The 24,880-nt window shown below is 59.7% G+C and overlaps 1 protein-coding gene across 1 annotated transcript; it reads right to left on the bottom strand.

Annotated features, from left to right (window-relative positions):
* Positions 1 to 8,528: 8,528 nt before the first annotated feature.
* Positions 8,529 to 24,880, bottom strand: LOC117644715. Its single transcript, XM_034384329.1, is given in 16 exon segments — positions 8,529 to 8,630; positions 13,225 to 13,384; positions 13,567 to 13,756; positions 13,956 to 13,963; positions 14,919 to 15,061; positions 15,529 to 15,658; positions 16,049 to 16,280; positions 18,708 to 18,888; positions 19,460 to 19,529; positions 19,742 to 19,905; positions 20,187 to 20,309; positions 20,888 to 21,029; positions 21,257 to 21,383; positions 23,050 to 23,198; positions 23,850 to 24,121; positions 24,764 to 24,880. Coding segments are annotated over 16 exon segments (2,310 nt in total).

Here is a 24,880-nt window from a genome sequence, read left to right as displayed (position 1 = left end):
GGTGCGAGGGAGATGGGGAACCCGACTATTACTGGCTATGGGTCTGACGGAAGGGCGGATGTGGCCGCCTTCCGACGGTGTCCGATGGAAGGGCTTGTCGAGCCGGAGCGGCATGAAGGTCGCTCGAACCAAACTGAGACAAAATAGCGCACCGCATGAATCTGTGAATCCAACTCGGTGGACACTAATTCGTTATACCAGTGCGGCGGCGTGCGTACCCCAGGTGTGTGGTTGCCTCCATTTGCCGTGGCGCTCGGTCCCGCTCTGCCACGCTGTGCTCTCCGCGGGGCTCCGCGGGGCTTTGCGCAACTCTGCGGTCCCCCGTACCCGTCGCCCGCACACCGATACCGTCTCTCTCGCACTCGGACGCCCCACGAGTGCGAGAGAGACGGGGCGACGGCATAAGTCCGCACGCAACATTATGCATAGCATTCATTCGACATCGCGGCTTTTGGCCCTCTGCGGTCTGCGGTCTGATTGAATAGACCCTCAGTGAGGCAGTCGACTCGCGCGCACACACACTCTCACACACTCTCACACACGCACACGCACGCACACACACGATGAGACACAGCCTCTTTCCCGCGAGGTACCGCACCGTCGGGCAGCGGCAGTCTGATTCCGAGAGTGGTCGTCTTCGTCGCTCTGTCTCTCTACTCTCGCACCCATGCGGGACGCCCCACGAGCGCGAGAGAGACAGAGCGACGGGAACGACGAGTCTCGGCATCAGCCTGCAGGGACCGCGCAGTCCGGGCCCCGCTTGGCTGCGCGCGGCGGCGGCCACGGCCACACGCGCTCCAATTGTTAAGTTCTGGCGCGGCGCGGCGCGGCCCACTATGGCGCTTCACTCGAATGGCATCCCGTTCCCTTCGCCTGCCTTCGCCTACCGCACTCTGGGCCGCGTTGGCTGGGCCTCGCGTGCTGCGGCGTTCCGCGCGGAGGGAGGGAGACGGGAACAAACAAAACCCCCGGCTCGGCAGGCAGCGGAACAACGGCGCAGAGTGCCGGCACACCGATTCCGCGCTCGCTCCGTCTCTCTCGCACTCCTGCGCGACGCCCAGGAGTGCGAGAGAGACGGAGCGGCGAAAGCGACGCGTGTGGTGGAATCAGTCGTCCGGCTACGCGTGCTACGCGTGCTACGCGTGCTACGCGGTGGCGGGGCTCCGCGACTCCGCAGGGAGACACGCCTCCACAATGAACGCGGAACGAGTTCCCCCCAGCTTCCAGTGTGCTTCCAGCGCGCTTCCACTTCCAGTGCAGTCCCTCGGCTCAATACTCCGTGCAGCCAGGACCATTATCGCGGCCGCTAACGGCGCAAGTTGCGAGCCGAGCCGAAACGGCGATACCGTCACCGCGAGGCGCCGCTAGGCCACTAGGCGCCACTAGGCGCCACTAGGCGCCACTAGGCCCGCGGGGGGATCTTTATCACGCGTTTTCCAGTTTACTTCCTCCAGAAAATTAATCGACCGCTGGCTGCGAGTTGAAACTGTTCACCGCCGAGGCTGCGACGGAGTGGCCGAGGCCGTCGTCGTCGCACAGTGGATTGGCCGGAAGCTTCGACGCGTTTTGAGCTCCAGAGTCGCTAAATGGGACTCGAACCGAACGTGTGACCCCACCAATGGATTCCTCGTTCGGAGAGCAATCCATTGGTGGGGTCACACGTTCGGTTCGAGTCCCATTTAGCGACTCTGGCGCTCAAACCGCATGTAGAGTTCTGGCCGCCTGCGCCGGTCTTCTGGCCCACTGTGCGTCCGTCTTCGTCCTCGTCGACGAGGAGGAGGAGATGAGGTCTAGCCGGGCACTTACAGGGCTTTGACCGAGCTGCCAGTACACTGCGCAGCCGAGGCCGGTCGAGGCCTTGAGCTGGGATTCTCATTGAGAGAGGCCTAAGCCTCGCAGTCAAAGGCGTGGGCGGGGAGGCTTCTTTTCACGTGTGTCGCTTCGCCGAGTGCGCGAGGAAGTCAGTCGCCGTCTCCCTCGCACCCGTGTGGTCCTCCGAGACGCCCCTCGAGAGCGACAGAGACAAAGCGGCGAAACAACAACTCCTCGGAGTCAGCCCAGCTCCTGGAAGACGGCCGCGCCCGGCCGCGCCGCCACTTCAAAAGGAATGAGTTGGCAAAACGGAGCAGTTTACCTGGGCAACGTCTGGAAGATCCAAATTTCGACGCCTTTCTGGAAAGGCTGGACGAGGAGGGAGCGCCCCTCGGGCTGTGTTCAAACATGAAAATGGCCAAACAGCAACCGGGTGTAGTTTTGAGTCAAAACAACCCGGCCAGTAGTTTGAGAGCTTGCAGTCGAATTGGTCCAACTTTGTTTGAGGGCCGAGCCCAGCTCGGGGAGACACGCGAAGCGACGCGAAGGCTGTGGGCTCCAGCCCGGCAGCTCCCGGAGGGCTGCGAGTTGAACTTGGCGGCGTTTGGCAGCAGCCAATCAGAGGCCCGCGATTAAAAGCGGCTGGGCAGCGCGCCAGCGAGCCAGCGTCAACTCCGCCAAAACATTCCGAGCTGGCCAAGAAGGCCGCGCGGCTCGCGTGTCCAACTTGGGAACCAAGTTGGAGGCGGCACGGAGCACCCTCTCACCGTGTGTGGGAACTCTCTCGTCTCTCTCTCTCTCTCTCTCTCTCTCTCTCTCTCTCTCTCCCTCTCTCTCTCTCTCTCTCTCTGACGGCGTCACGGCATAGGCGGGCCGGCAACTAGTTTAGCTGATGAATGGCGACTCCACTGTCGACTCCCCTGACCAGACAGCAGACTTGACTCCGCCCGGCCCGGCTGCCCAGCTGCCGCGGCTGGTGCCGTTGGGACGCTCAGGCTCAGACGGCACGGCTGGGCACGGCGGCCACGGCACGGCGCGGGACGCGGCGCCTCCAGACCCAAAGCAGCCAGCCACGCCAACCTCAAGCAGAACCCCTACCCTCCACAGTCCGTGGGCAGCGCCCCGTCTCTCTCGCACCGGTACGGCGCGCCCCGCGAGTGCGAGAGGGACGCGCTGCCGGGTGGCACTCGCTAAGGCCGTTACGCACGCCGCGGCTTATGCCTCGACTTGCTGATGAACGCAACGCCGTGGCGCCCCAGCCCCCGCCGCCCCCGCCAGCCCCCGCCAGCCCCCGCCACTGCGGCGCCCGAACACGTGGCAACTGTGTTGCACGTGGCCAGGCTCGGACTGGCCCCCAAAAGGCCCCGGCAGATAAGACGGCAAAAGGCCCCCGATCATCATAGTTTTTACCCTTCATGACCAACTTTGTGAGTCTACCGCTCCCACACAAGTTGCGGTCAATAGTTTAGGCAAAATCGTTGTGGTCAACGTTTTCCCCGATACAGGGCATGAAAGAGTAGGGTCTTAAGAATACTAGGACGTCGAGGGAGGCCTTTTACGGCTACTAGATTGGACACAGGGGCCCCCCCAAAGTCAGCAAAATCGGCAAATTTCCGAGATTCGACCACTTTTTGACCAACTTTGGCCCCAAAATCGTTGCGGTCAAAGGCAAAATCGTTGTGGTCAACGTCTTCCCGATACAGGGCATGAAAGAGTAGGGTCTTAAGAATACTAGGGCGTCGAGGGGGGCCTTTTTACGGCAACTAGATTGGACACAGTGGCCCCCCAAAGTCAGCAAAATCAGCAAATTTCCGAGATTCGACCACTTTTTGACCAACTTTGGTCCCAAAATCGTTGCGGTCAAAGGCAAAATCGTTGTGGTCAACGTCTTCCCGATACAGGGCATGAAAGAGTAGGGTCTTAAGAATACTAGGACGTCGAGGGAGGCCTTTTACGGCTACTAGATTGGACACAGTGGCCCCCCAAAGTCAGCAAAATCAGCAAATTTCCGAGATTCGACCACTTTTTGACCAACTTTGGTCCCAAAATCGTTGCGGTCAAAGGCAAAATCGTTGTGGTCAACGTCTTCCCGATACAGGGCATGAAAGAGTAGGGTCTTAAGAATACTAGGACGTCGAGGGAGGCCTTTTACGGCAACTAGATTGGACACAGTGGCCCCCCAAAGTCAGCAAAATCAGCAAATTTCCGAGATTCGACCACTTTTTGACCAACTTTGGTCCCAAAATCGTTGCGGTCAAAGGCAAAATCGTTGTGGTCAACGTCTTCCCGATACAGGGCATGAAAGAGTAGGGTCTTAAGAATACTAGGACGTCGAGGGAGGCCGTTGGCCGCAACTAGATCGAAGCAGTGGCCGCTCAAATTCAGCGAAAACGGCCACTTTCGGAGATTCAATCACTTTTTGACCAACTTCGTGACGTTACTGGTCACAAATCCAAAGGCCCCGGCAGATTTTTCTGCCTGTCTGCCCTGGCCAGTCCGAGCCTGCACGTGGCCCACCTGATTGCACGCAAAGCGAAGCAAAGCGTCCTTCTCGCTCCCGCACGGCGCCGCGCTGCCCCCGAGTGCGACGGCGACGGACGCCACGCCCAGAGGCCGGCGCGGACTCGGCCCCTCGGCCTCGGTGGAGGCCTTGATGCCGGACCGGCTGGACCGGACCCTGGGACCCGCCCACGCTAAGTGGCTGGGTCGGAGTGCGGCCTGCGGCCCGAGCCGGGACCGGGAGGGACCGGGGGGGCCCGGGGGGCGGGGGGGGGGGGGGGGGGGGGGCTGCCAGACTTGACTTCACGATGATGATTAGGTGCTCCCGTCTTCTTCAAGTATACATGCGCGTCGCCGCTGCTGCTATTTGCATCGCACATAGCCGCGGGGGCCAACAGGCCCAACAGCCCGCGCCGTGTGTGTGTGTGTGTGTGTGTGTTCACGGTGCCGGCCCCGGAGGAAGTGTGAGGATGGCGGCGGAAAGCGTCACTGCTGCCCCCCCTCTCTTCCCATAATCCGCTCTACTCCACATCCCTTCTCGTGTTCCTCCTGCCCTCCTTTGTGGTGCTTTGGACCCCCCCCCCCCCCCCATTTTCCTTCTCGAGTTCCCCTTGCCAGGGTCGGGTGCTTGTTTCCCTGATACGTCGTCGGCAAACAAAGAAAGGCGAGTGGTGCCAAGGATGAGGCTTATCCAACCCCCAGTTATTTTTATATCTTTTTTTGTTTGTCCAAAGCCAAAGCAAACTAGAAGCTGGAATACTCGTTTTTTTCTGGTTTTTTTTCTCTTGCTACTTTGTAACTTTTTTCCTGGCCCGACGAGAAATTGTTGATTTTTCTCTTCCGTTGCAGGTGTCTGGTTCAATTTGCGAAAAAAAAGGAGTTGTTCTGTTTTTTGAAGGAGGAAGAATGGTTGTCGTGATGGGTTCCATTGATCCGGTAGAGGGCTTTCCGCGTCGCTGTCGCGCCTAGGCGGCAACACGACGTGGCTGTCTGGCGGCCTGGCCTACTCCGCCACTGCAGGCACACTGGCCACCGCCCGACAAGAGAAGAAAGACGGAGGAGAGAAAGATTAAAAAAGATATCCTTTTTTTTTGCTGCCACTTTGTCCTCCCACCCTGTCTAGACACGGCACTCTATCGGGGCGATCCTCGTCGCCGAGTCGTCTGCAACTTGCCGCCGATACGGGGCGTGGACGTACAACACTCAAGGCAGTGCACCGGAAAGTAAGGAAGCGGGCACTGGAAGAAGTCCTTCAACCCAAACAAAAAAAAGTGAAATTTTTAGAATAATGTAAAATGGCCCCCGAATCAAGCGGGGCATTATAAATGGATCTCCCGGTCCGAGCGTCAGGTGACGCCTCGACGAAGGAGGCCTTGGCTGATACGAACCGAGCGTGGAGTCGAGGGGTGCACAGGTGCAAAACCGCATCGGGAGAGTCAAGTCTAAAAAGAAGTAAAGGTGGGGTAATCCATCAATCCGTTCACTTCTCATCAGAATTGCAACGCAAGGAGGAAAACACGCCATGAAGCAGCGGTCCTTCCCGGAATTCCCCTCCCCTCTCTCTCTCTCTCTGTCTCTCTCTCTCTCTCTCTCTACCCTTGGCTGCAGGCGAGAGGTCGCTGAGGCTCGGTCGAGAGTGCGGCGGGCTTTCCCTTCCACACTGTAACTTTGGCGCGCTTTTGCGGCTGGTCGACTCTTGCGTGGCTTTTCACCACATGACTGCGCGGCCCTGCGGTGGGGAAGTTGTGTGGAAGGGAGGGGGGGAAGTGACGGAAAGGACGCGATTATACTTAAGAGAGTCTCTTCGTCGCTCTGTCTCTCTCGCACCCGTACGGGACGCCTCAGGAGTGCGACGGAGACAGAGCGACGTGGGTGGTGGTGGTGGCGCGGACGGGTACAGTGTAAGTGTACAGTCGGGTGCAGCCCAGCCCCGTACGCGAGGTGGAACGACCGACGACCCACGCGTTCGAGACTTTGCGACTTCGAGACATCGAGACGTGCGGCGTGGGGGGCGTAGGGAGGGTAAGGTGGCTTAGCGGCGGAGGGGGGGGGGCTAGTCAGTGTAGCAGCCGGTACAAGAACGGCGGACAGCGGCACGGCGACAGGGCGCCGCCGGGCCTCGACCCTAGCGCCTGCGGAGAGCGACGTAGGCAATCCCGCCAGACACGGCGGTGTGGCGGGCCGGCCCACCCTCGCATTCACAGGCGCTACAGGGACAGAGAACGAGCGCGCGCGAGAGAGAAAGACAGAGACAGAGACAGACAGACAGACAGACAGACAGACAGACAGACAGACAGACAGACAGGCAGGACAGAGAGCCGTAAAGCTGCACAAATGACCGGTTGCGCTCGCCGGTTGTCGGTGTGTGGGTAAGGCCGGTAAGGGAGTGTGTGCGACTCGGCAGTGATTTTGGGAGGGAGAGGGGGAGAGTAATCCCAGTTGTTATGACGACCACGTACAAGAAAAAAGGGACGTCCCCTTGAGAGCGCGCGTAAGGTCAAGGCAGGGCGGGCCGGGGCCTCTCCAACACCATCACCACCACCGCGCGGCACCGCGGCACCGCCCTCCTAAATACTTGAATCCGAACTAATATGGTCTCGGATGCCTCCCGGGTCCCGGTCTATTCAATTAGCCGGCGGCCGGGAGAGGGCGGGAAAGGGAAAGGCCCTCAACAAAGTTGCGCAGCAGCGCGGGGCAGCGCGGGGCTCGGAGCCGCCGTCGGCCCGCCGACCCCGCCAATGCGGTTTGACGAGCGCCGTGAAACAACACGGGAGTGTGTGTGTGTGGGGGGGGGGGGGGCGTGTGCGTGTGTCCGATGGTAAACAGGGCTTTGCGATACGAGTTTTCAAGGCCGTGCGCCGCGACTGTCACTCCCTTCATTTCGCACGCTTCCGCCCTCCGCCTGCCTGGCTGGCTGCCTGGCTGGCTGCCTGCGTGGCTGCCTGCCGGCGCCCTTCCGCTGCCACGCGCCCTTCGCCTGTCGTCCTTGCGGCTCGTCAAGGCTCCCCAATACAAAAAAAAATATTTAAAAAAAATGAACAAATTTGTATTTTTTTCTCCTCCTGTTAGAACTACTATACAAATCCGAATGGACTGAACAACACGCTTTAAATCTTACGAAGTATTTTGAGCATACATAGTACATACTAATTTACTCTGTAATACGAAGAAATGGTTAGTAAAGTGCGAAGTATTTTCTTAGTAAGCTACTGTATGCTCTAAATACTTTGTTATAACAAGCTAAATTTCGTTGTATGGCCCAAAATGGTTGGTAAGGTTGTCAGAGTGAGAACAAAAATGGTCCGCTTTTGCTACGTGTATACTTCTCGTGTCAAAATTAATTCTCTTGCCAAAATTGCTTTTTTTTCTGAGAAATCAATTTTTTGTGTTGAGACAGTCAGGTTCCCCTGTTTCGCGCGCTGTTTTGCGGTGCACACACGGCGAAACGGTTCGGCATCCCGGTGTGTGCTCTGCGTGTGTGTGTGTGTGTGTGTGTGCGTGTGTGCGCGTGCGCGCCCGCTGTGCCGGTACCGCGGGCGTGTGCTCGACAAACACTCGCGGACAACATTCACGGCAACAACAACACCCGCGTCAATACGGGGAGGGAGATCCGAGACTGCGAGGCAGCAGCGAGGCATCAGTGAAGCCACGAGGCCGTGGCTGGCGTCTTATGAGGGGCTCGACGCCGAGGCTGTCTTCCTGGCCGCCTCACCCCGCCTCGCCCCGCCTCGCCCCGCCTCGCCCCGCCTCGCCCCGCCTCGCCCCGCCTCGCCCCGCCTCGCCCCGCCTCGCCCCGCCTCGCCCCGAGGGAGTCCCGAGCAAGGCCTCCATATGCCTCGCCCAGGGGCCCTGGCCCAGGGCTGCACGGGGCTGCACGGGGGCGGCGCGGGGACCCGGGGGGCCCACCCCCCGCAGTGGGGTCCCGCAGGTCTTAAGGGGCCACCCTGGGGACGCCCCCGGGGCTCGCTGAGGGGACACCCTACGACCCGAACACGTAGCGAGCCAATATAGGCGCACGCCCCCGTCCGTTCCGGCCGGGGGAGGGGGAGGGGGAGAGGACCGTGACCCTGGGCCAGCAAGCCCGGCGCACTCCGCTGCAGACGACGGCTTTCTCTCCGTCGACGCACAGCGACGCACAGCGTTCATAGGTCAACAGCTCTGTGCGCGCGCGCGCGCGCGCGCGTGTGTGTGTGTGTGTTTGGCTGACCACAACAGATTCACGGCACTGTGACTGCTGCAGCCCCGATTCTGCGAACCGGGGTCGACAAAGACTTCCAAATTGGCTCATGGCGCTGCGAGAAGTAGTTTTCCGAAAAGTCCTCCACGCGGTCTGGCTCCGGCGTGCTGTGCGGAACGGCCAGGCGTATGATTCGCAGAGCGGCTTGTCTATTATGTTCTGTTCTGTTTTCTTCTCTCTCGCACCCGCGCGGCACGCAAGGCGGCACGCCCCAAGACGGTGCGACAGAGAGGCAGCGTCGCGACGCCCTTTCCGCTCGACGGCGCCACGCAGCGCCACGCAGCGCGACGTCCCCGAGAACGTCCCCAGCATGCAGCGCGATACGCCACGCACGAGGAGGAGCAGGAACTTGGCGGGGCGGGGCGGGGCGGGGCGCCCTGGGTGTGCCGGCGTGCTGCCCGAATACGGAATGAAGTTAACCTCGCGGCGGAGAATTAGAACCAGTGGCGAACAGGCAGACCCCCAGTGGGCCCGACGTCGCAGCTAATCTATTCATTTATGTATCTGTCGGAGGGTGCGGCTGGGCACGGCACGGCCCGGGCGACGCGCTGCACAGGCGGGCCCTGCCTCGGCCCTGCCTCGGCCCGGCCGCCACCTAGAGCCCTTGCATAGCATAGCCTTCCCTTCCCCGCCAGGGCCGCCAGGGCCGCCGCACATGTCATGGTGTTTGCCTGGTACACAGCGAGCCCTTCCATCTGGGCCTGATCGAAGCCTGCACTGTAGCGAGCCATGCTCGAGGCCATACTCCATGCTGCGGCCTCCACGATGCTTCCCCCGCCTCGCTCCGACTTCGACCTTCTCGCTTCCCGATGACAGTCACGATTTTTGCTGTGTGGGAGGTTGGACGCGATTACCAGTGCGGGTGACGAGCTAGAACTCATTACTTCTCACGTTTCGGTTGTTCCTCTTTTTTTTGTGATTGTTAGTGCTTGTCGTACTAGAGAGCGCGTTCGCAGAGCGTGGCTGGTGTCGCTTACAAGAGCAGTGCCAGTTATTACGTTACCCTTAATTGCATCCGAACGTCAGCCTGCTGGCTGCAATAAGATAAGCATTCGCGAAACGAGCCGCGGGCGTGAAGCAAAACAATATAGGCAAGTGCGGAGAAACGGCAAAAAAATAAAAGGGATGGGAGGAACTAACAACAAACCGAATGGCCGAAGCCAGTCGTTTGGTACAGAAGAAAAGAAAGTCAAGAAAAAGCTGTTGCTCTTTTTTTCAAACGAGCGTGTCTCTAAGATTGCCCCAGAGGCGAAGACGTCCATTGAAATGCTCCCCTGCCCGTCTCGTCGCCGGCACGTTGTTACTTGGTTGCGGGGCGCGGCGCGGTGACCTCACCGCCCCCGGTATTACAGTCCATTCCTCAGCAGCCACAGGCCCACGCCGATGTCCCCCCCCCCTTACCGTCCGAGACGGGCAATGACCGGGCGTGACGGGATCCGCTGCCATGCCGCGTCAAACTTTCGCGTGTCGCATAACTGTCAAAGTCATCTCCAACTCACACGGTACTTAGTCGGTCGCGTTAAAAATAATCGTAGAGTCCAATAATTGTCGTTGCTTTTTAGGACTGTTTTGCGTGATTTTTTTTTCGAGCCGACTGGCCTCTACCCTGGCGCGGCACAGTGGACCAGAAGACCAGCGTAGGTGGCCAAAACTCTGGACGCGTTTGAAGCTCCAGAGTCGCTAAAGAGGACTCGAACCGAGTGTGACCCCACCAATGGATTCCTCGTTCGGAGAGCAATCCATTGGTGGGGTCACACGTTCGGTTCGAGTCCAGTTTAGTCACTCTGGAGCTCAAAACGCGTCCGGGATTTTGACTGCCTCCACCGGTCTTCTGGCCCACTGTGTGCTCTGTGCTCCGTTCGCTCCGCTCGGACGGCGCGCCGGGGCGCCCCCTTCAAACGCTGCCCCCTTCCCGCCACGGCGCCACGCCACGGCCGATGCAACTTCCGGCGCCAGGCCCGCCAACCTCGGCCGACCTGACCAGCCGAAGGGCCGCCCCGTCGCTGCGTCTCTCTCGCACCCGGACGGCAGGCGCGTGAGTGCGACAGAGACGGAGCGACGAAAACGCCCTTCGGCCTGCTGCACGGGGCGTCATCAGCAGCGCCACTTTGATTCGTTGCCTCTGAATAAAACATGCCGCGCGTCTCTCTCTCTCGCTCCGCCTGGCTCCGCCTTCATCCCTCTCCGTCACGCCACTGCCGCCTCTCGCCATCCTCTCCGTCTGTCCGGCCAACGGCCCCTGTTTCAGAAGAAGCGGTAATGAATGCGAAGATGTCTTTTTCTCTCTCTCTTTTTCAGTATAGTTGTTTTCATTATTTTCATACGCCCTCGCCCTTCCCCCGCCCTGTTTTTCTCTTTGCTCTGGCTCCATTTCGGAATCCGAAACATCTTTGGCGGCGAAGGGAACAACACGGCACCGCACCCTTCGCCAACGTCAACACAATAATAGGGCCGAATTGTGTTGTTTTCTTTGCACAAAAAGCGGTGCGGGTGTTTGCGAGCGGGGGCGCGCCACAGTGGGCCAGAAGACCGGTGGAGGCGGCCAAAACTCTAGACGCGTTTGGAGCTCCAGAGTCGCTGGAAGAGGACTCGAACCAAGCTTGTGACCCCACCAACGGATTCCTCGTTCGGAGAGCAATCCATTGGTGGTGTCACGCGTTCCGTTCGAGTCCTCTTTAGCGACGGTGGAGCTCAAAACGCGTCCGGAGTTTTGACCACCTCCACCGGTCTTCTAGCCCACTGTGCGCGGCTTGGAAAGGGGTGGGGGTGGAGGCGGAGTGTCACTCGGAACACCGCTGGCTCTTCCTGCACGCTGCGTTCATTCGGCTCGTTCCCTCTGCTCCGCTCGGCTCCGCTCGGCTCCGCTGTCAACGGGACCACTGGCCCGTCCCGCCTGCTCTTCTTTTGTCTCCGCAAATACGAACTCGACGATCCCTCGCGATGCCGTGGGCCGCCGCGCCGTGCCGCGCCGAGGGTGCGCACAGCGCTGAGTCTGCTGTGCGCTGCGGCCCTGCTGCTTTCCTGGCACTTCGCCCACCCTCTTTGTTCAGACACCAAGTAGTCATACCAGGGTTAATCATTTTGTTTCAATCACACCAGGTCCTTCTGTCAATTTATTGTTTTTCGGCACTTCCACGCTCTCTCTCTCTCTCTCTCTCCTGGAGCCGTCTGGATGAACTCTCGAACGCCGCCGGGCCGCGCAGGGCGCGCAGGGCACTTGGAGCCGGTGTGCAAATAATTGTTGAGGTGCCCTCGCGTTCCTCGGGCCACACCCTGCTTCCTTCCCTCGGCCGCCTCGGCGCTCCCAGACTTCCGGTTCCCCTCGCGGTTCCCGCTCCGGAATCAGTTACACAGCCAAAAAGTTAAACAGAGAAGTTTGATGAAAGCACACCCTCCAGTTAACACGAATAAAATTTCGTTTCCGATGGTTTTTTTTGTGACTGTGTGTGTGATCGTTAAATGGAGAGTGTCGTTCGTGGGCCGCACCCACAGGTACATGCCGGCGCTAACAAATCAAACGCCCACCGTTACACACACACGCACACACACAGAGGCGAGCGGGGTAACTTGTTACGGCTGGCTGCTTTGTCGGCGTGACGGCAAACAAGTGCTGCCGTGCATACTAAGTGCCCCTCGGTACCTCGCTGCCGGCAAGGCCTTGCTGCCTTGGTACCTGGTAAGTGGTACCCTCCGTCAATAAAACCGGTGCTTCAGCGGCCCCGGCTCGTTCATGGTGATCATACTTAGCCGGAGCGTTGGCCCAACGGCCTTCGCACAGCCCACCCCCTCTCTGCCCCACCCCCTGGCCCAACATCTGGCCCACCCTCTGGCTCACTCCCTTGCCCACCAAACGCCCCTATTATAGTGTCTCCGGCGTTTCCCACCCCAAAAAATGTCTTTCTTCGTTTTTCACAGTGTGCTGCGCCACGCCACCTGAGCCCCGGCCGTTCAGCCCGCCTTTCTCGTGTCGATTGGACTGCATCTCTCATCTCGCTCTGTTCGCCCCTCTCCTTCTAATCGCCCGCCTCGGATCCATTTCCATCCCACCCTCATCATCCCTCTCTCTTTCCGCCCATTCCACTCGCGCCTCCCGCCGTGCGGAATACCGCGCGACAAACTATTTGTTGATCAAAGTGACGACCACACAAGTCGTGATCTTTGTGGCCGAGGTAGTTTGAACAGCTGGCTGGGCAGGGTTTCCTCGTTCCTTTCCGTCTGTCCCCCTCGTGTTCCCTTTGACAAGCCCCTCCGTCATGCCCCTCCTTCAACTTAGGTCCTCGGACCATATGATCTTGATCTTGCCTCGATCCCTCCCTTGGCCGGTCTTCCTCCTGCGACCCTTACGAGGAGTCCATTGGTGGGGTCACACGTTTTGGTTCGAGTCCCGTTTAGCGACTCTGGAGCTCAAAACGCGTCTAGAGTTTTGGGCCGCCTTCACCGGTCTTCGGGCCCACTGTGGAGCGAGAGAGAAAACCGCTTCACCCTCCGAGCTTGGCGGCGTCGGCGACGGCGTGGCAGTGCTGTGAGGGCGGCCGGACTCAGCAGGCAGGTTTGTTGTTAAAATTTGTAACTTGGCGGTCAGTTTGCAGTTGGTGACGGCGGTGGTGTCAGGCGGCGGCGAGCGGCGTGTTGGTGGCGGCGGCCGGCCTGGGCGGCGTCCTGGCGTACACGTACACGTCGAAGTCGGGCCGCCGCATCACGACGCCCCGGTAGAAGGCCAGCTCGGCGACCAGGGCGAGCGCGGACAGCAGGTAGCCCGCGCCCAGCGCCACCAGGGCGCCGTACAGCTTGCGCAGCTCCATCAGGGCCTTCACGGACTCCTCCTCCTTGCGGCCGCTGCAGCATGCCCACAGTGGATTTGCCAGAAGACCGGTGGAGGCGGCCAAAACTCTAGACGCGTTTTGAGCTCCAGAGCCGCTAAATAGGACTCGAACAGAACGGGTGACCCCACCAATGGATTCCTCGCTCGATTCGAGTCCTGTTTGGCGACTCTGGAGCTCGAAACGCGTCTAGAGTACCTGGGGTCCGTGGCCGCGGTGGCCAGCATGGCGTCCGTCAGCCACTTGTGCACCAGGCCGGCCTCGATGACGCGGCGCAGGAAGCGGTCGACGCGCGGCTTGAGCGGCGAGTTCCTCTGCAGCCCCAGCGAGATGGGCATGTTGATGACGCAGTCCCGCATGATGTGCAGGTGGCGCGACTCGGCCGACCCTGCAGCAGCCCCCGCAGGCCCCCCGCCGCCACCCGGAATTATTTACCAACGACTTACTTATTGATGGCTGGCGTCCGGATGCAATTTTCATGGCCAAAGTGCACTCGCAACACCTCTACGGCGGTCGCTCTTCGAACGTGCTGAGTGGTAGGAAGGCCTGTGACCTGACCACACGACTCTGTCCGCTTTCTTTTTTACTATTTTCACTCCGGTGCCTTCAAATCGAACTGGAATTGAAGACGCATCACGGACTCGTAGTTTCAAAAGCAATCGCCTGGTGGTGATTGCGGAGCTGAAAACGCGTCTCTAGGCTCCACGAAAATCGACAGAGAGCCTGCAGTTTTTTTTTTCTGTTTTGTAAACATTTTAGAAACACTCGCGACGCGCCCCCGTGGACCCCGCCCTTTTTAAGTACTTAAGTCTTGTATAAAAGCGATTACACCGGCGGGACCGCGGGGCCGTCTGGGTTGCGCGGCCTGGCGGGGCGGGGCGGGGCGTGCCCCTGGGTGTTGATTGCTGTTTGCTCGCTGAATGCCTTTGCACCGCCCACCCTAAGCAAAGACGCGCCAAAGACGCCCTCACCTTCACCCTTGTCACCTTGGTCGCCTTGGTCTTTGGTCACCATAGTCCTCGGTCACCTTGGTCACCTTAGTCTTTAGTCACCTCGGTCACCTTTGTCTTTGGTGACCTGGGTCACCCTAGTCACCTTGGTCCTTGGTGGCGTTGGCGGTGGCGTTGGTGCCCGCCGCCTCGCTGCTGTTCCCGTGGCTCGTGGCGTTCCCCGCCGCCACGCCGCCACCGCCTCCGCTTCCGGGCGCGGCCGGCGCAGCAACAGCCTCACTATTGGCAGCCTCGCTGGTGCTGTTGTTGTTGGCGGTGCCGTTGTTGTTGTTTGGCCTGCGAATAGCGCGTGAGTTGATTTGTATGCGCGGCGGGCCGCCGGGGCGGCAACAATAATTGAAACGAAGCGGCGGCGTCGCGTCGCCACTCGGAAAGCTCTGCTGCTGTTATCGGAGTTGTGATGCTCATACTTAGTTTAATGAACTGCGAGAACGGTTTAGGAAAGTCGGCGCAAGTGTCGCAATGCGTGCCGAATGATATACTTTTAATAAGTTCTTTTTCATCGTCAGCGAAAAGTGTGAGCATTTTTGGCCAGATTGCTTGCTCGCCACTCACCCTTCACTCTGCTTGGCGATTTTCATCCTCCTGCGCGCCGCGGCGTAGCGCAGGAAGTGCGAGTTCTCGTAGTAGGCGAAGCTCCCCTGCGCCACGCGCTCCACCCCGTTCTCCCAGTCATCGGTCACCTGTCAGCAGCCAACCGTTCCGGCATTTTACAGCCGATGGCCGGACGGGCCCTCGCCAGTCGACACATGAATGACATGCAGTAATTCCGCGAGTTGCTTTGTTTACCATGCGAAAAAAGGGGGGAGTGGCCAAAGGCTCGTGCACAAAAGAATACAGTTATTTAGTGCACTTTTTTTGCTGTTTTCGCGTGCTGTTCTTTTTTGGGCAGTGGAATGAATGAATCAAAGGCCAGCAAAACGGGATGGACGGGTCTGCGAGGGGAGAACACGAGAAACATCCGCATTCAAAAAGTTTTTTTTTTTAATACTAAATTTACTTAGTTTGAAGACACTTGAAACTCATTTAAGAAATCGACGTGTTTTTTCTGGGAGAGGTCCGCTCTTTGATGTTCCTTGAAAGGACCTACTTTCATTTTTGGGGCCTATTGAGAGACGCAGTGAGACGCACTGCGGCCGCCGCGGCCTACCTCGAAGCGGCGCCCCACTTTCTGGCCCGCCTCGTCGAGGGACGTCAGGAAGAAGTCCTTCTGGTGCTCCCCCCAGCCGCCCACCTCCAGGGACGAATCGGCCAGCTGCTCCAGGGAGTCAATGGTGATCCTGTAACCAAAGGAAGTCTCTCTCCGCGGACCTTTTTTTTTCTGTTTGGGCAAAGGCGGGCTGTGTACATATTTCCCGCGCTATCGCTGATGCTGCTCATTACCAGTGGGGCAAGGGGGCGTGACGGAGGCCATCAAGTGACGCAACGCTACACTGTTTTGCACTCGGGGGCCAATTAAGCAAGTCTAGGTGCTCGGCTTGAGGGCCATGGGCCGGGCTGAGACGCAGCCTCATGAATCTTCATCAAAATCTCGCCCATCCATCCTTGGGGGACGGGACATGTTGAGGGTCGCTTCCATCTTCCAGCCCGTTACGTGATTTATGAATCGTGTCAATCCGTTCGGTAAGTGTTTGCAGTGCCGTGGAGATGGGTCCATCTCGGTGACGTACTTGGGCGCCGGGTTGGCGAGGATGGCGGTGAGCGCGGCGCGGTACGCCACCACCACCAGGATGCTGTAGAGCCACCACCAGCCCGTCAACACCCTGACCGGCCAGGCCGTGGGGATGCGGGGCAGGGACACGCCCAGCAGCATGCCGCACGTGTAGAGCATGGAGGAGCCCAGCGACTCGGCGAACAGGTGGCCCGCCGTCTTCTCGGGGGCCTCGTCGTGCTCCGGGACGCCTGTGCGCAAGGAGGTCAAAATCCCGGACGCGTTTTGAGCTCCAGAGTCGCTAAATGGGACTCGAATCGAACGTGTGACCCCACCATTGGGTTGCTCTCCGAACAAGGGATCCAATGGTGGGGTCACACGCTCGGTTCGAGTCCCATTTGGCGACTCTGCAGCACAACACGCGTCTGGAGTTTTTGGCCCACCGTGGAACGTAGTGTAGAGCAGCCGCCCAGCCATCGACCCGAAAACAAATTCACAAACAGTTTTCCAAAACTGTGAGTTTGGACTCGTTTTCCCGCTCGGCCCGGACGTGGCTTGCGGGCAGCTGCCCCCGGGCCGACCGTCCGTCCCTCCGCCCTCGCGCCCTCGCGCGCCGCGCAGTGCGTTGTGTTTCATGAATCAAATTTGCCTTGCATCAGACGGCTGCGCGTTCGGCCAGATTTACGCCGCTGGCCCGCCTCGGCCGCTTCCTACCGCCACCGGAAGTAGCTGCGCTATATCCGGTTACAGTGCACCAGTGGGCCATAAGACCGGTGGAAGCGGCCAAAACTCTAGACGCGTTTTGAGCTCCAAAGTCGCTAAGTGGGAATTGAACCGAACGAGTGACCCCCACCAATGGATTCCTCGTTCGGAGAGCACCATTGGTGGCATCACACGTTCGGTTCGAGTCCTGTTTAGCGACTCTGGAGCTCAAAACGCGTCCAGAGTTTTGGCCGCCCCCACCGGTCTTCTGGCCCACTGTGCCGCGGCCCGCCGAAATTAAGTGTGGCCTCGCGCTGCGCGTTGCGCGGGGAACACGCTCGCCGAGAACGACGCCAGACAGGCGGCCGAGGCCGGGCGCTGCCTTGGCGCTGCCGGGCGGCGCCTCGAGTCCTTGAGGCCTTGAGTCCTGGGGCGTTGGTGTCGCTGCCGCTTCCGAACGCACTCGCTCCAAGTACACTGACAGAGTGTGTACAGCCCGCGACAAAACGGCGAGGATTTCCCTGGCGGCCAAGGGCGTCGCGTCGGGGCAAGGTAGCGATTCTCCCGCCAAAATCACAGAGAGGGGGAAAACAAAAGGCAAGGTCACGGGTGACAAGAAGGCGGAGAACTTTGCTGGCGGTAAATTGTCTACGATCTCCGAAAAACTCCCAAAAGCCACAAATGTTTCTGTTTTGCGTGAGTTCCCGACAGGTGCAGTACAAAAAAAGGAAGCCTTCTGGAAGCTTCGGAACGCTGTTTCAAAGATTTTCCGAATTGTTTTTAACTGTGAGGCGATGCCGCTTGGGGCAGGGGTGCCCCCGTGGCCCCGTGGCCGAGCCCGAGCCCCGTCTGAGGTTTTACGCCTGTCATCGACTGAGCAGATTGTCTCCGAGATGGTTACGATGATAAACCGAGCAGTGGCGCTGCGGCGGCTACATATTGATCGTAAAACAGGTCAAGTGGACGCGTCCGCGCGCGTCCGCGGTTCGAGGCGACACTCCACCCGAAAATGAGCTCCTGGAGGGCCAGAAAGGGGGGCCGTTCCGAGCTGGATGGCACACATGGGGTAGAAGACGTCCTCTGCGTTGCCAAAGGGGTTGGCCGATGCCCAAAGATGCACCAGCGTCACATTGGGAGGTCGAAAGGCTGTCAGTGACGTCACAAGGATGCGGTGTTGGCCAATCACAGGGCAGCCCGGCAGTCATTCGGTCTTGCGAATACTTGCCGTCTGCAGCTGGCGAGCCCTTGCCAGCTGCCCCCCGATGCCGGCGTTATTAATCGCTTTGTGGCCCTTTTTCTTTTTGTTCCTCTTTTACTCCGCTATTATTTCAAGGGCCGGCCATCAGGATGGCGCGGACGACGGCGGCCGCCCTCCATCACCGTCACACATATTTCCCTGTGCAAAAGGGGCGGGGCGACCGCTGCGACCGCACCGCGGCGGCTGGCCCGGCCATGGCCCGGCCACCACACCCGGTCTTTGGCCAAAAAATTAAAAGTCATACACGAAATTTCTGCAAAAAACAACGAGGTCCGCTCCCATCCTGGCGCGCTTTTGCTAAATATACCCTCGTGCTTTTTCATCGTGTCCGGAAGCATGTTCCACGTGTTTTTATCAGGTGCGCTGTGTTTGTGCGGACGGGAAAATGACTGCCGGGTACTTTCGCTCCGATTCAGAGGCGAACCAGGAGGTACCTCAGGCGGCCGCCCAAGTTATAAAGAAAACTCCATCGGTCAAGTACCGAGCCCGTTCTGACCTTTCCCTCTCCTTGGTGGCGCGAAAGGGCTGGAGTGAATCGGAATTCGGAACCGGCCGCGTGTTCCCAATGAGTGTCGATTCCACGTCGCCTCGCCTCGCCTCGCCGCGGTCGGAAGCTACTTCCGCTTCCCGTCCGCGCTTTTTTTTTTTTTTTTTTTTTTGCCCGGCGTCCCTCACTGTGGCCAATTACAGGCAACGGCTGCCTTCAATTACTGCTTGCCTGGAGTCCACTTGACGGGGTGCTTCTCCTTCTCCGCCTCCTCGGCGAACTCGGAGACGGCGGCCATCTGGGCGCGGCGCCGCAGCCGCAGCGGCAAGGGCGGCAGATGCGGCATCTGCGTGGACAGGCGGCGGACGCCCTCGCCGAGCCGGTTGGCGGCCCTGGCGGCGGCATGCCCGGCCTGCCGCAAGGCCACTGCAAGGACAGTGTAGCCACTACACTAGTTCCCCGCGATCCGCCGCGTGGAAAGGGTTGCCAACGCAGGGCCAGAGGACCGGTGGAGGCGGCCGAAACCTTAGACGCGTTTTGAGCTCCAGAGTCGCTAAACAGGACTCGAACCGAACGAGTGACCCCACCAAATGGATTCCTCGTTCGGAGAGCAATCCATTGGTGGGGTCACACGTTCGGTTCGAGTCCCATTTAGCGACTCTGGAGCTCAAAACGCGTCCGGGATTTCGACCGCCTCCACCGGTCTTCTGGCCCACTGCCCGCCCAGAAGGGAGGCCTTCCGACACGACTGCATCCGCGGCAAACTTCGGCGCGCCAACGCCGAGGAGGAAATCGTTTTTCGTTTTGACACCGGTCCGAGCCTTCCGACCGACGGGCTGAGGCCCAGTCATTCCGGCCCGCTGGCGTCGCGTCGCGCTCGTCGCGTTACCTCCCAGCCGCTGCCGGCGAGTCTCCACGGCGTCCACGGCGTCCACGGGGCCGGACGCCGGGGCCGGGCAGTCCGCCGGCTCGCTCGGCCCCGCCCGCGCCAGCACGAAGAACACCAGGCCGCCCCCAGCCAGCGCCAGCCCCACCGCCAGCCACATCTCCGGCCTGTTGAATGGACGGAGGAAGCGGGAGAAAAAAGGCCCTCGGTTGGGTCGCGGGTTCGAATACCAGTCTTCCATTTCGTTTTTCCCTGCTTTTGTTGGAACTGCAAGGGCGAAAAGGGCCCTTGCTTCCAACCGCAGTAATTGCGGTACCGGGTTTGAAACAGGATTTGCCGTCCTCTCCCCCTCCTCGTCCTCGCCGCACTTGTGACGCACTTGAAGGGCAGGATGAGTGTCTGCCAGCTGTTGTCCGTGGTGCCCTCCGGGGTGAGGAAGGTGAGGCACTCGGAGTGGTACGGCACGGACAGGTCCAGCAGCTGGAGGTGAAACGGGGTGTAGTGCAGGTCGCCCAGCACCAGCTCGGCCCGGCCGGAGATCACCTGCAGGCAAAACAAGGCTGATAAGGTGCCGTGCTTGGCCTGCCGGGCCTGCTTGTAGGCAAACAGGATCAAAGCGAGCGAGCGTGCGGGAGGGGGCGGGGCCGAGGCGGGGTAATGCCTGCAGCCCGGGGCAAGGAAGGCACGCTGAAGGCACGGCACTGAGCAAACATTTCAAATTCGACTTTGACTCGTACACTGCCAGCTGCGGGTGCGGTTTCGTGCACAAAGCGATTTATTTTTGCCCGCTTGCTTTCCGCTGCCGGCGCTGGGGTTGACTGTACCTCGCCCAGGAGGCCCGACAGCGAGCCGTCCAGCTGCCGCCGGCCCCACTGCTCCTTGTCGGCGTTCGGCGGCTCGTACAGGCGCGGCAAGAAGTTCATGGCACGCGCCAGGGCCTGCATCACCTGCGGAGCATCAACATCCTGTTGCCAACTCGCGGGACAACTTCGCTCCTCGAGTTGTGCAAGTTTATTTCCCCAATCCGCCCCAACTCGTAAGAGCAGACAGTCGGACCCACAAAGCAAAACGGACCACTCCGAGGCCGTCTCTGTCCACCGCTCGGAAAGCCAGTCATCATCCCGCGGCGGCCGGAACAGCCAGTCGCTTTCTGGAAGGCAGTGACGGGCACTACGTCTCGGTCCAAGGGCCGCCCCGACCGCCCCCCGACCGCCCCCCGACCGCCCCCCGACCGCCCCCCGACCGCCCCCGAGCCAAGCACGCTCGTTGCATCGGGCTCCGGTGCGGCGGGTCCGTACGTCTGGCTGCGGCCGTGGCTGCGGCGGGCCGGGCGAGGGCTGTGGTGTTGTCAAAGGGGGCGAGGGAGACACCCGAAGGCACTCGTACTTAGGTAGCCAGCCACAGAGCCAGCAGTTTCCTTTTGCATCGCGTCTCTCTCAGTCTCCCCCTCCCTCCACGCCCCCGTTCCGCCAATCCCTGGCGAACCCCCCCTCCCTAAACCTCGGCGCCAGAAAGACTCAGTGACCTGCACTTCGAGGCCACTGAATCCGGACGTGCTCTCGCCGTACTGGCCCGTCACGTGGCGCGACGTGGTCTTGTAGGAGGCGGGCACGTGCTGGAACGTCACCACGGCCAGCGTCTCGTTCTGCAGGTCCGACGTCTTGTCCCTGAAACGCCAATCAACCTTCCATTTTTGCCATTTTTTCAATAAAGCGATTTTGCTACAATTTTTTTTTCTGAAATTTTAAAAAAAATTGTACAATTTTTTGTTGTTCATTTGAAATTTTTAAACTGTTTTGGTACAACTTTTCGTTTGATTTTTTTTTTTGAAAATTTTTTTGTGCAAAGCCATGTTGTTTTTCTTGTAGTTATCTTTTCTTCCTCAATTTCTGACCTGAAGAGGTCCACGTTCTGCCGGAAGGCGCCCCGCCGCCAGATGTCCAGCCTGCGGGTGACCAGGACGCCGCGGATGGGCGCGGGGAAGGGAACGGTGGACAGCTCGAACCAGGAGGACCTCCTGCCTGCAAGCACACTGCACAGTGACGAGGCGGTCCAATTTCTTTTCCCGCTCTTACATTTTCCCTCGCCTCCCTCGCCGTCGCCCCGCCGCCTCGCCGCCGCCTATCTCGGTTTCTTCAATCCGGACACCACGACGCTTTTAAAATTGGCGGGACGGAGCGCCCTGCCGCCCTGCCGCCCTGCCGCGGCGCGCAATATTGGCGGCGGGATGGCTGGCAGGCGGCTCGGCGAGCAGCGTGGACGGTTTGGAGAATGAGCAACAGGGCGGCGCGGCGGCGGCACCTCCACCGTTTCGCGCCCACTCGGCGACACGATGAAGGGGGAGGGGGGGCGACTTTGGACTGAATTCTTCAGGGCGTCGCCGATTGCCGATGCAAGATTAACGAGAGACGAGAGGCCTTTAAAGCAAAGCGCGTCGCATGCGCACGCAACGCGCCCCGACCTCCGCCGCGGCCGCCGCGCAACACACACGGAAAGACAAACAAAACAAAGGCAATCCAATTCGATTTTATTTATTCACCCGTCGCGGTTTACTCGACTGTCACCGCAACGCGCGCGGCATTGGAATCCCCCCGGCAATAGAAATATCTGCCTGAAAATAACGTGGACCGGGGTCAGGCAATCTACGAAGAAGTGATTTTCTTTTTGACACTATTTTGAACGGTGCACAGTCCGCACTAGTGTTGACGGCAAATGTGTGCGGGGGACAGCGACCCTGCTAGGGCGGTTGCTCCGCTTGCTTTCCCGTCTTCTGCTAGAGGGGGGGGGGCACTGCAACGTGCAACGCCTTAAACTTCGAGCAGGCCGTAAGCATTCCTCATCCGGGAGAAATGTTTAACGTGGCAAGTGTTTGGTTTGGTGCAAACCGCCTAACCTGTGTATCTTGTTCCTAAGCCACCCACCCTTTATCCGCCCCCGCCCCCCTTTCAACTGCCCCCGGCCCCGCTCGGAGCTGTGCCCCTCCCTCCACTGTTTAGGGTCCGTCTTTTAGGCCAACCCTCCTTACTTAGTGACCAGCCTCGCCCAGGTACCTTCCCCAGTACCTACCTTGTGTGCTGAGAGCGCAATCAAATAGCCCACCACCCTGCGCCCCCCCCCCTCCCCTTTCTCTCTCTCTCTCTCTCTCTCTCTCTCTCTCTCTCTCTCTCTCTCTCTCTCTCTCTCTCTCTCACACACACACACACACACACACACAGACAGTAAATTTGTTTCTCGGTTTATGAACTGACCCTCCAGCGTCTCGCTAAGCTTTCTGGAAACACCCTCTGCGAGGGGAGGGGGGGAGGGGGTCCCCAGGGCCGGGCCACACATTACTTCATCATGGAGGGTGAGGGGGTCCGTGTCGACATAAAGGCCGGCTTCCCTGGACGATGGCAAGATGAGATCGGAAAACTCTGTCGAGGAGCAGGACGCGCGTGTCCTTGATTGGAGACTCCCCCGTATTTATTTAATATTTTTACTTCATATTTATTTATTTATTCCTAAAAAATAAGCTTTTTGAGAGGCGGCAGCCAGCTCGAGGACGGATTTGTCTCATTAATCTAGTCTACGGAAACGGAAAAAAGGGAGGGGGAGGGGCTTAGCAACGAAGCGTGTCGTTGGATTGGCAAATACAAATTAAAATTTCCAGTTGGTTTTTGTTCCGATGTTGTTGTTTTTTTCGCTCACCGGCCAGGCTCGCCGCGGCCCAGGGTCCCCCGAAGCGGCGCACGAAGACCACGTTGACGATCTTCTTCCACAAGTAGTGCAGGTCCGGGCTGAGCAGCCTGTGGTCGTACAGCAGCACGAACTTGGCGCGGGTGTCCAGGACGCGGTTCCTGGACAAAAACGGCTGCCGGAGGAACAGGGGAAAAAGTACACGCTTTTTCTCGGTATTCGAACTCGGGCGTGCCGGTGAAGTTTCGCCAAGAGCAGCTTTATAAAAGAAAAAAAACACGACCACGCGCAAAAGGGTCAAAAGCCTGAAAACGACCTGGAACGAGATGAAACAAAGTAATCTATCCCAAGTACAACGCTTAATACGTTCTCTGGAAACGTCCGGCCCGGCGGGCCGGGTGACATTGCGACAAAAGCGGGCGACGCGGGTTCAAATACTCGCTCCGCGGCCTTTTCAGTTTCCATCCGGCCTCGGCGTCCCGCGTTCATTACTCCGCCGGCCGCGATTCCAATTCCGGATTCCTCTCCAGCTGCTTCCAGCTGCTTCCAGTGGCGTGGCCCCTGGGGCTGCCGCCACGCTGCCACCCTTCGCTGCCTCTGCGCGTCGCGTCGTCACCAGAGGTCTCGCCGGTCGGAAACGGGGCAGCGGGGTTCTGCTGCGACGCGACGCGACGGACGGACAGCCTTGCCGGCCGCCGTCAAAGAAAATGCAGTAAGGCCCGCGGCCAATTTCAAACGTCCCGAGATTCTGCAGTGCGCTGCACGACGCACAGTGCGACTCTGTGGGGTCTCCTTCTTGCAGGGAGACTCACGAGTCGCCGAAGCGGAGCAGCCTGGCCAACTGGATGCCGTTGGCCAGCAGCAGGAAGTAGGCGCGGCAGCCCTCCTTGCGCACCTGCCGGATCACCTTGAGGGTGCGGTAGTTGGGGGAGAGCAGGTCCTCGTTGTCGCGCACCAGCACCTGCAGCAGTGTAGCGACGTGAAGCACCACCCCGGTGCGTCGTGGGGATCTTTGCCTCCTCGGCCGGAGCGCCTGCAGTCTCCAGGATAGGCCGACCCGCGAGGCAGCCGTGGCGTGCATTGCCTGCCGCGCAGGCGCTCCCGCCGCCGAGAACGTCTCGAGCCCTCGTCCTTCGGCTGCGCCATGGCTGCGCGATGTCTATCGGAGTAAAGTTTTCGCCTCGCCGGCCTGGCGGGGCTGGCGGGGCTGGCGGGGCTGGCAGCCGACACCCATTAAAGCGAGACGGTGACAACAGGCGGCGCTGGCTGGGCCTGGCCGGGCCCGCGCGCCTCCATGGAGGCTGCCAGGAAATTGAAGTGCCGCTCGGCGAGATGACTTGGAATCGCCGCCGCCGCGGAGACCGCCGCGACGCCGACGTCGTCGTTCATTATTAGGAGGCTGCTGCTCGTGTGCCACCGTCTCCAAATTGACTTTTTACCGAACGCGCTTTCCAATTTTTTTTAGAAATAAAACGAACCGGCTTGCAGTGGGCCAGAAGACCGGTGGAGGCGGCCAAAAATCTAGACGCGGTTTGAGCTCCAGAGTCGCTAAACAGGACTCAAACCGAACGTGTGACCCCACCAATGGATTCCCCGTTCGGAGAGCAGTCCGTTGGTGGGGTCACACGTTCGGTTCGAGTCCCATTTTGTGACTCTGGAGCTCAAAACGCGTCTAAAGTTTTGGCCGCCTCCACCGGTCTTCTGGCAAATCCACTGTGCGGCTGACCTTGAACACGGGCGTGAGGCCCAGGCGCTTGTAGAAGGCCTTGCCGAACACGACCTGGTGCATGCGGTCCCCGATGAGCGCCAGGCAGTTGAGGTCCTCGTCGACGCGCGGCAGCAT

Source organism: Thrips palmi, unplaced genomic scaffold (genome assembly GCF_012932325.1).
Source record: "Thrips palmi isolate BJ-2018 unplaced genomic scaffold, TpBJ-2018v1 HiC_scaffold_18, whole genome shotgun sequence".
Taxonomy (NCBI): Eukaryota; Metazoa; Arthropoda; class Insecta; order Thysanoptera; family Thripidae; genus Thrips; species Thrips palmi.
This window is presented reverse-complemented; position numbering and strand designations above follow the sequence as displayed.